General features: G+C 39.0%; 1 protein-coding gene across 1 annotated transcript; it reads left to right on the top strand.

Annotated features, from left to right (window-relative positions):
* The first annotated feature begins 3,891 nt into the window (after positions 1–3,891).
* LOC146699799 (sodium- and chloride-dependent GABA transporter ine) lies at positions 3,892–11,517 on the top strand. Its single transcript, XM_085469664.1, has 13 exons — positions 3,892–4,138; positions 4,525–4,659; positions 4,743–4,947; positions 7,145–7,277; positions 7,382–7,516; positions 7,643–7,746; positions 7,826–7,950; positions 8,886–8,998; positions 9,085–9,225; positions 9,329–9,428; positions 9,639–9,739; positions 9,845–10,012; positions 10,836–11,517. Exons 1-13 carry the CDS (start codon positions 3,904–3,906, stop codon positions 10,986–10,988), a joined length of 1,848 nt encoding a protein of 615 aa, XP_085325790.1. The 5' UTR covers positions 3,892–3,903; the 3' UTR covers positions 10,989–11,517.
* Positions 11,518–11,525: the final 8 nt, after the last annotated feature.

Raw genomic sequence — 11,525 nt, 5'->3', positions numbered from 1 at the left:
GATGATTTCAACCAATAAGTTTCAAACTTGTGTCTGATTTTTAGTTCTGTTCTCGTGTAATCAGGCCTTTGTAGACCTGATTACATGTCTTCTCACACAAAATGGAAACAATCAGGAAATGGCAACCAGGAAGTAAAGCTAATACAGGACACCACAGAAAATTAAATACAAAGTAAAAGAGGAAATAACCAGAACTGAGAAGGAAATACTGAAGGACCACCAAGACTAAAAACAGGACAAGCAGGCAGTGCTTGCCTTGTCAAATCTAAGAATAAACATCAAAAACCTACTAAAGTTAAAAAAAATCCTCTCCTTTCATGCTCTGTCATAAAACCTGTGCCTGTTTTCATCTATCTTTTACATCACTGCCATCTTGTGACTGTAGTTGGTTGTTGTCGATGGAAGCCGCTTGTTTTGGATTCCACTGGACACTGTAGTGGCTTCATTTCACAGGCGTGTCTATCTCGCATTAATGATGGCCAGCAGCAGTTTATGGTTGTTTGTGCATTGTTGCAATGTGCCGCTGGCTCTACTTCTACTGCTCTGAGCCCCGCTTTGTGTGGAAACAGAGATAGGAATCACAATTAGATGAGTCTCTGTGATTCATTATTGGTAAAATATAAGTTTTACTTTACTTGACCACCTTGAATAATGTGTGATATAGAAAAGATGGAATGCAGTGTGAAAAAGTTTTCACTAACTTCTTCAGCATGTTAGCAAGGAAAACCTTGAAGATGATGAGGAGACCTCAACTACAGTTTAACAAAACAGGCAAGTTGAACAGTTGCAGGTTCAGCATGGCACTTTGAGATTATCATCTCTGAGAAATCACTTAATTGACCAAATGCTCATAGTACAAGAGTTCATGAGTATTTTAACCCCCCCTGTAGGTGCCGTCAGCTAACAGTTACACCTCCTGCTTGCCTGTTTAAAATTGGAGTCCTGCTGTAATACTTTGTCAAGGTTATTTTTTTATTTTTTATTTTTTGTAATAAAGAAGCCATTCCACTGTATTATTGTAAGATACTATTTCATCAGTCTGAAATGAACTGGCTTCCTCAAAAGGCCTAGTTTACCTTTGGTTTAATGTAAAAGAATAATCCTGCTTGATCTTAGTGCCACTTTCATTTGTAACTGCTATTGATACATTTAATTAGAATAACTTTTAAGTTTCTCACATTGGTATGTTTTCCATATAGCTCTCATACATGTTAGAGACTATGCTACAATACAAAAGAACAAGGCAGACTCACAGGGTACTAACTCTCTGGGGGTAGAAACAGGCCACAGGCAGTGCTGACCTACCATAGAGATACCATGTATGCCACACCCTTGCAGAAGATTGTTGCAATACCTCAGAGCATTACTGAAGTACAATGGTACCAAAACTTGCCCTGCGGGTTGCCTTTTTACTGTTGAAACCCTGACTTCTTTTCCTGTCTAGGCATTGGCGTGGTATATAGCCTGCACATAACCTGATAAATTGAAATTACACAGACACCAGTACAATTAAACACTAAAAAACAAACAAATATTTGAACCAATGAAAAATAACGGTTTTTTTTAACAGAACAGAAGTGAAAATAAACTAAAGCTACTCTTGAATATGAATGAAAATTGAAAACCAAAAATTATAAGAAAATAAATTACAAGAAAATAAAAAGAAAACCAAACGTGACTAGCATGGCCTGCAGCTGCTTGATGCCTGACATCCTGGAATTACTTTTCATCAGTTTTAAATTTGTGCTTTTGCAAACTCTCTGTATGTCATCACAACAGGAAATAATTTACAGAATCTGTTTGTGCTTCTGTGTATGTGTTCTCCGTCCTCTGCAGTGATACTGCTTAACACTGCACCATCTTCCTGCCTCCAGATTGGCTGTACCACACAGGTTGAGGGTTTGTGGACCAGTTATGTCTACTGCTGCACCCCTTCTCTGCAGGTAGGATGTGTTTTCTTTTTAACCCACATCCCTGGGGGATGCTTCACGCTAGCTCTTTCCCCAACTGTCTGATGTCATGATGCAATAAATCTTGCTTGCATAGTAGTGTTTATACTGTGATCGGCAGAGCATGTGTTTAATGTTCAAGCACTTGAAATGCTTTTGTTAGGAGACTCATGTTTGTATATTCTATGCTATTTTGGTGCTTGTTTCCACTTTACACAAGTAGAGAACATGTTTTCTTTAAAATGTCAACATTAGAAATATATTTTTCCATGAGTAACATGGGAAAATGCAGGAATTCAATCAACATTTAACTGGCACACGGGTTTAAGAAAGAAGGTTCTTTTTTGAAAAGCTGTGTGATTTTTCTTGCTGTTTTTGCGAATGATTACATGTTTCAGGTCACCACTGCTTTGTGTGCTGACTATGCTGGGTTAAGGTTAGTGTACAGGAACATGATTTGTTTGGCCTTCATGACTCCATTTGAAATCTGTGTCAGAGCCAGAGATGGGCAGTAACGCATTACTTGTAACGCGTTACTGTAATCCGATTACTTTTCCCAAGTAACTAGTAAAGTAAGGGATTACTATTGCAAAAACGGTAATTAGATTACCGTTACTTTCCCTAGGAACGCTGCGTTACTGCGTTACTAAAACCGTGATTTTTTTGCGAGAATGTCTCATGACAGTGACGTAAGCGAGTGCTACGGTTGTGACAACAGCTGTGTGCAGATCAACAATGGATCATATATCGAGTGCGGGAGAGAGTATGAGCGTGCAGCGTTTAAAGTGTGGAAGCACTGACCTTACTTTGAGTTTGATTCCATAAAAAGTGACAAAAACATTAGTGTCCATTAGCATTGTGCGTGGGAAGAAAACTTCTTTTTACAGCGAAAAAACCCCTAAACTTCCAAGCAAGCTCCGAGTGCGCTATGACGTAATGGAAAATTCACAGAGAAACTGCCGTATCCTTCCACTGACCGCTGCGGCACACCTGCACCAGGGTAAACCTCCGCCTACCTAACTCCTGCTGTACAGGTGAAAATAGAGCAACAGGACCGCTAGGCTTTGATTTTATTTATTTTCTGCTGTGTTTTACTTGCATCTATTTGAAAGAGTGAGTGTAAACACAAAAAAAAATATATTTTATGTGCTGGAATGTGCAGAAAATAGGTTTAAATATTAAACAAATTTCTTCCAGTCAGAGAATGTTGCATATAATTAAATTTTTGCTTGATGCATAAAGTTAAAAGATTAAAATTAATAAAACTATAAAAGTTTTAAAAAGAGACTTTTCCATTTGATTACATTTTGTATGATGGATTATGCAGAAAAAGTAGAATTGGGCTGAAAGATCTATCGCTTTATCACCTATTCAGGTTGTAAATCGTGTTTTTAAAAAGTAACTAAGTAACTAAGTAATTAATTACTTTTGAAAATAAGTAATCAGTAAAGTAACGGGATTACTTTTTGGGGGAAGTAATCAGTAATTAGTTACTGATTACTTTTTTCCAAGTAACTTGACCAACACTGGTCAGAGCACATACTGTTGAGAATAAATTATGTAAATTCCTAAATATTTGTTTTGTGTGCTGCATAATTTACACATGTAAAAAACTTCACAGAAGACTTTTTTTTGTTCACATTTTATTTATTTACTTTATTTATATTTTATTTAGTAAGATAAGAGATAAGATAAGAGCTCATGTAGATATTAAATAAAATATAAAGTGAGTCCACATCCATAAATAAGAGTTAGATTTATTTGTTTACATTGGCTGGCTAGGTGTTTTCAGGTAGTTCAGTTTTTGAAAATAAAATTCTGCATTTTTTTTTACCTCTGTTTCTATTTTACAGTCAATCAAAGCACGCACCTATTAACAAATGTCAAACTTTCCTCTCTTTCTGAGCCCTCTGAGCTTTTATACACTAATGTGTTTCTGCTAAGCTAATCATTAATGATCATAAAAAAGGGAGGTTATATCACCCAGAGACAATTAAATCCTGCTCAGCTGTCCATGGAGTTTAGGCCCAGGCGAGCAACAATGTTGACACAAGGAGCAGACACAGATCAAGAGCCCACCAGGCTAACGTGGAGCAGACAGATAGAGTTCACTTTGGCCGGCATCGGCTGTGCTGTAGGTCTGGGTAATGTCTGGAGGTTCCCCTATCTTTGCTACCGGAGTGGAGGAGGTGAGAAATCAAACATTTGTTACATCTTCGAACAGAACTGTGGTAATGTGCCGCCCTCTGTAATCCCTGCACACACAGGACTAAAAATGGTTGACTGTATGTGTTGTGTTGTTAGTGAGTGCGATTTCAAACTATTTTTTAAATTTGACTTTTGTTTTGTTGTTGTTGTTGTTGTTTTTAATGAGGCATGGCGCTTCATAAACCCATACTATAATCTGGCTTTATACTTGCAAATTTTGCAGAATCGTTAATATTTGTATGGGGTCAAACTTTGCCTGACAGTAATTCATGTGTGCCAAAGTTAAAGTTTAAATGATGTCATAAAACTACCACAGTCTTGGCCTTCTTTCTGAAAATGTGCTTAACTCACTATTACTTCTTGGCAGGTGCCTTTCTGGTGCCATACCTGCTCATGCTGGTGGTGTTGGGCATCCCTCTGCTTTACATGGAGCTGACTGTGGGGCAGTACACAAGGAGAGGTCCTGTACTTGCTCTGGCTACTGTCTGCCCACTGTTAAAAGGTGCTTTGACTAAATTTTGGTGTCCAGTGTTAAAAATGTATAGCGGAGAAATTTATTTTGATGCATGTTTTATCTGACCTCAGGAGTGGGAATTGCATCGGTGGCCATCTCCTTCATTATGTGTACCTACTACAATGTCGTCATCACCTGGGCTCTCTATTACCTCTTCAGCTCCTTCCGGGCACCACTACCATGGCAAAACTGCAACAATACTTGGAACACACCTAACTGCACCAATCACGCTACCAACAGCAGCTACTCCTCCACAGCTAGCCAAGAGTTCTTCAAGTATGTTTCATTGGATGTGATCACTATTTCTGCAGATTATTAAATCCAACTAAATAATGACTGAGTTTGAGCAGCATTATAAAATTAAAGTAATTTTTAAAAAGACTGAACTGGTTACACAAGGTAACTTCTGGGGATTATGTCAGAGGTGAAACAAAAAAAAAACTTGATACAACAACAACTGTAACTGGATGTACAACCTATCAGAGTCACGTGAGAGCTATCGAAGTGAAGGTCACAGATAAGAAATGAGCAAACTGATAGAATATTTTACTGAAGTGTGATAAATCTTAGGACACATGTCACCTTTATTGGCTTTGATCTGTTTCACTTTCTAGTTTTAGCAAGGGAAAGATTCTCAGAAAGAACTTACTCACAGTGAAAATCTTGCAGTAAACAGCAGATTAAGACCTCACATTTTCAGATTTACTTATAAACTCATTAACTCATTTCACTCCAGTTAATGGATAAGCGTAGGAAAGGAATGTGGGTTCAAGTTACTTGAATCCTTTAATTTCCATGTGTTTGTCAACCACTTATTAAATTTATGATCCAAAATCCTGCAGCTGACAGGAGCTAGAAACAGAGAACACATTTCTCCTGTGTTGGCTTCTCTTCACTGGCTCCTTGTTTATGTCACGGATCTGGATCATTTTGACACAGCTTTTTCAGTTTCTTATATTTTGGTATATTTCTGTATTATGATTCATGTTCTGGTTCTATTTTGATTATTATTCTAGATTTAGTTCAGTGTCAAGTCTGCATCTTTGTAAATTATTTCTTGTTTCCTGTTTTACTTTGAAGGTTCATGTCTGATGTCAGTGTGTTCAGTTTTACTTGCCCCCTGTTTCTTTAGCCCAAATCTCTCCCAGCTGTGTCTCCCTCCTGTTTCCCATTCCCTGATTACTCCCTTTGTATATAAGCCCTGTGTTTTCCTTTGCTCTTTGTTGTGTCGTTAACGGCTGCTCACCCTCATTTTCACTGTGTGTTCCGTTTTCTCGTTTGCCTGCCTGTTAGTTTATTTGTTTTCCCAGTGTAGTTCATTTTCTGTGCAAAACCGAGTATCTTAAGTTCTCCTCTGCCTCCGTGAGTCCTGCGTTTGGGTCCAATCCAGCCTGCCTGACAGCACACAGTCATGACAGTTTAATCTGCAATTTAATTCAAAACTGTCTCCTAATATACAAGGTCTTGAATAATCAGGCAAAAGTGCGCTTTGCTCTCAGACGGCTAATTTACTTGTGGTTCCTATTTATTTAAAAGTATTTGCATATGTGCATTGGAGTATTCAAAAGTAGAATGTGAAGCAGAGCCTTCAGCTTTCAGGCCCCTCTTCTGTGGAACCAGCTCCCAGTTTGGATTTGGGACACAGACACCCGCTCTACTTTTAAGATTAAGCTTAAAATTTTCCATATTGATAAAATTTATACTTATGGCTGGATCAGGTGACCCTGCACCCTCCCTTATCTATGCTGCAATACGCCTAGGTTGCTATTGGCTTTCCATGGTGCACTAAATGTTTCTTCTTCACTCACTCATTGTGTGTTTATACACCATCCTTCATTTAATGATTACTTATTGTTAAACTGTGACTCTCTTCTACACTGATTCTTCTGTTCTGTCTCCCTTCCCTCAAACCCAACCGGTCGTTGCAGATGGCCACTCCTCCCTGAGCCTTGTTCGGGAGTTTTTTTCCCCCACTGTTGCCAAGTGCCTCCTCTCATCTGATGAGTCCATGTTAAGTGAATGGAACTGAAGTGAATGTGTGTTTCAATTGTACTATGCAGTATTGCTCATTCTACAGGAAAGTAACTTGTGAGATAAAAGTGTACAAGTAGGAAAAATATTCACATGCATGAAAATCAAACCCATATTGTTTAACCTCTGAATGTAGAATTTTCCACATGAATGCACATCTTTACCTTTTGTAGAGAAATAAAAAACTGTTCTGAAGATACATACTTATAGTGGATATCAAATTAACTTGTATGGTTAAAAAGCAAGAAACTGCAAACACTGAATCAGATATGTCAAAAGGTCTATTTTAATGACTTCCTGACATCTGATTGGATTGAATGTTTTTTCACAACAGGACAGACAGTGTTTTTGAATCTGGCCCATGTGTTTAGCTTTAAGGCATGCCTTTGGGCACTCAGAATATTAATGTTTTTCTAATTTCTTTTACTGTGGCACCTTTCAGATATAAGATGCTAGAGCAGACTAGTGGAGTAGAGGATACAGGAGTGCTCCGGTGGGATCTTTTCCTCATTCTCATTCTGGCCTGGATCCTCATTTACTTTTGCATCTTTAAGGGGGTGAAATCAACAGGCAAGGTGAGAGAGAAACTGAGACCTGAGCAAAAAAAGAAAAAAAAGAAAAGAAAGAAAGTGGAGCACTGGACCACAGTTAATACCATATATACGTTTTCTGTGTGCAGGTGGTGTACTTTACTGCCCTGTTCCCGTATGTTATTCTGATTGCCCTGCTGATCAATAATGCACAGCTTCCTGGAGCATTAGAGGGGATAAAGTTCTTCATTGTGCCTGTGTGGGATGAGCTGCTCTCAGTAGAGGTAAGAAACAAGAGAAGAAATGAGTAGTAGCTTTGGAGGAGTACCCTAACTGTTCTAGCAGCGGGGAGAGTCGTGTTATTACTGATAATCTGTGTTGGTACTGATTAGCAGTGGTCTGTGTTTCAGGTGTGGGTGAATGCTGCGGCTCAAATCTTTAACTCCATTGGAATTGGTTTTGGCTCGCTCATGGCAATGTCCAGCTACAATGACTTCAACAACAACATTTTGAAGTAAATGTTTGACCGCCAGTTCTTGAAAATAGCTGTGATTTCTTGTTAGTGATTTAAAAGATGTCTTGTCTCCCCACAGGGACACACTGAGCATATCCATTATCAACTCCATAACCAGCATCCTGGCAGGGTTTGTCATTTTCTCTGCCTTTGGGTATATGTCATACCTGCAGGGCATTCCTGTCAGTGATCTGGCTGTGGATGGTAAGAAAAAAAAGGAATGACTGTTTGTGAGTGATTTCTTTTTTTAAATTAGTGAGTGAGTCTATTCTCAAAGGATCTAGCCTCCACTTTGCCTAATGTCAGATGGGAATAAGTGATAAGAAAATACACTGCTCAAAAAAAATGAAAGGAACACTATGAAAACACATCCAACCTCAATGGGAAAAAAAAAGAAATTATGCTAGATATCGATACTGATATGGACTGGGTAATGTGTTAGGAATGAAAAGATTCCACATTGTTCAGTTGAAGGGAAAGTTATCAACCCACAGAGGGCAGAATTTAACAGAACACAGCAAACCTGCTGGAAATGGTACGCATTGATGTGCCGTCAACCAGCAGACACCTCAGTAGGGTGCAGGCATTGCCTCATGCGACCTGCAGTGACACTGACCCAAGCCAAATAGAAAATGGGGGAAAAAAAAATCAGTGAGAAAATATAAGGAGGTAGAAAAACCTCAGTGGCCTCCAACTGTAACACCAACCTGTTTTGGGGGTTTTTCTCATTGTTGCCCATCTAGTGCATCTGTTGTTAATTTCAGTTATACCGAAGCAGCTGAAGCTGATTAACACCCCTTCTGACTCTTATATAATCTCTCAGAAGTCTAATTAACCACATTTTATGATTCTGTACTCTGATTAAAAAGTGTTCATTGATTTTTTTATTTTTTATTATTTATTTTTTTTGAGCAGTGTAGGTGAATGGGGACATAAAGTAAGGTTGGAGCTGAAGAAGGATTGTCTTGTCTTTACAGATTATTGATCTGGACAATATGTTACAATAATATTGCAATAATGTTACAGTAACACAAATTTGATTGAAATATTTTTATAAAGTCACAGTCATCTGTTATTAAGAAGAATTGCTTGTTCAGTTATAAATGCTGCTCTGACATCTTACGTGTCTTATTGTACAGGTCCAGGACTAGTTTTTGTTGTTTACCCGCAAGCCTTTGCCAACATGCCAGTGGCTCAGCTCTGGGCAGTGTTGTTCTTCTTTATGCTGCTTTGCCTCGGACTGGACAGTGAGGTACTTTACTGGTAACCTCAGGATGGGAATTCATGTTTGCATAGTGTTTCATAACGAAATTCTTATGTCCCACTCCCACACTGCAGTTTGCAATGGTTGAAGTGATGGTCACCAGCCTCATGGATCAATTCTACAAAGACGTGATTCACATTTTCAAGAAAAAGGAACTGTTTGTTCTTGCGGTTTGTTTCGTAGCCTGCCTCTTTGGAATTCCTTGTGTCATGCAGGTACAAACTGTATTTCCTGCTTGAATTTGAACCAAATAAAAAAGATATTGAAGGGTGCTCATTTTCCCTTCCTTGCTGTCCTAAAGAGTATGCCTTTGTCCAGGTGGGAATCTATGTTTTCCAGCTGATGGATCATTACACTGCCATAGTATCCATCATGTTTCTGGCATTCTTTGAGGTCATGGCCACCTGTTGGATTTATGGTGAGAGACGTGTTTCATTCATTGCACACTTAGAATGATGTAGCACTTTTTTTGGCAGTATCTTAACACATTTTATGGCCATGTGTAGTATCCGAGTTTCACTCTAATTAAACAGCGATTAGAGTCTCTAATCTGCCAGCATGCAAATAAAATGTGCACAGATGTTTATTGACAAGTAAAGGTTGGTCCAAAGTACTTCTCCATCTGCAGGTGTAAAAAGACTTTCAGCCAACCTGGAGGAGATGAATGGACACAAAGCAAACATCTTCTTCAGACTGTGTTGGCTTATAGTTGCTCCTGTGCTCATCACTGTATGTTAACAGGCATTTGTTTTATTCACATGAATATAATGTAGATTTTCATCTGAAATAATTAAAACTTAAATCCAAACTTAAATTGTTTGCTCCTTGATACAGGTCATCCTGATTTTCTCCATCATTCAATTCAAACCTGCCCGCTATGGGGAGTACGTCTTCCCTCCCTGGGGTCAGGGGGTCGGCTGGATCATTGCTTTGGCCTCCATCATCTGGATTCCTCTGGGTGCCATTCACACTTTGTGGGTGCTGCCTGGCTCCATCATGGAGGTGATGTACATATCATATGCATAGACACTATGTTGCCAGAAGTATTCACTCACCCATCCAAATCATTCAATTAAGGTCTTCCAATCACTTTCATGGCCACAAGTGTACACAATCAACAAGCAACAAGTAGTAGGCAGTGTAAACTCACAGAGTGGTGTCAGTGGATGCGCTGAAGCACATAGTTCACAGAGGTCACCAACTTTCAGTAGAGTCAGGAGAACACCACTTGTCTGACTGCATAGCACCAAGCATACAGTTTGGTGGATAATTGTGTGGGGTACTTTTCAAGAGTTGGGCTTGGCCCTTGAGTTCCAGCGATAGGAACTCTTAATGCTTCAGCATACCAAGACATTTTGGACAATTTCATGCTCACAATTTTAGGGATGGCCCCTTCCTGTTCCAACATGCCTGCATATACAAAGTAAGGTCCATAAAGACATGGATGAGTGAGTTTGGTGTGGGAGAACTTGACTGGCCTGCACAGAGTCCTGACCCTAATAGAACAGCATTGAAATTGAAAACTAGAGCGGAGATTGTCAGCTGGGCCTGCTCGTCCATCATCAGCATCTGACCTCACAAATGTGCTTCTGGAAAAATGGCCAAAAAATTCCCATAAACATTCCTTGTGGAAAGCCTTTCCAGAAGAGTTGAAGCTGTTATATCTTTACATTAAACCCTATGGATTAAGAATGGGATGTCACTCGGTTCAAATATGTCTGAAGTCAGACGAGTAAATATTTTTAGCAATATAGTGTAGTACTCACGCACATGTTCATATATAATCAAGCTGTGTGGAAATAATTTTACTTCATTTCTCGTGCAGAAATTAAAGCTGTCCCTCACACCGTATGCGCTGAATGAAAAGTCAAACATGCCGTACTATGAGAGGGGAGGACCAGGTGGAAATCCACCCATCGCTGTCATCAGCCCCAGCTTCGATCTACCTGAAAAGCATCCTGCTGAGACGTACTTCTGATGCCTCAGTGTTTTGCAGGCCACCTACAGTGGCAGATTACTGTTAAGCTTTAACTAATCACAGATTTATGTCTTCAATCTTTGTCAATTTTCTGGTCAAATTTAACCAACACGTGTTACAAGAATGTACATGATTGTGATCCATATCTACTATGCAGAGCATTTAATGCAACAGGATTTTTTTTTTTCTGGAAAGACATTGTTTAGAATTAGCTGTCACTGTGTGTATCTTCAGTGTACTTCTTTGTGAAAGAGCTCCAAAGGGCAAAGGAGTAGACTTCGCACATTTCACTGCCCTCGTTTATGGAAACTTTGCTAACAGTGCCATCTTTTGGCCACATGAATTCAAACATGAGCCATACTTACATTGTAATGTACTGTCATTTTAAATTTACAGTATTTATAGTAACATTTTTCTAGTGATCAACTTAAACCACTGTCAGCTTATTATTGCAGACTCATATGTGAATGGACACCAAAAAATGATTCAATATGTCAGGTGTAATAAAAGCAGTTTCAACGTCTACAGAAAACAGAA

This window comes from Copadichromis virginalis, linkage group LG10 (genome assembly GCF_057382275.1).
Source record: "Copadichromis virginalis isolate Kocher_CV1m ecotype Utaka linkage group LG10, C_Virginalis_male_GT1.1, whole genome shotgun sequence".
Classification (NCBI taxonomy): domain Eukaryota; kingdom Metazoa; phylum Chordata; class Actinopteri; order Cichliformes; family Cichlidae; genus Copadichromis; species Copadichromis virginalis.
Note: the sequence above shows the minus strand (reverse complement) of the source record. Positions and strands in the feature narration are given on the sequence as shown.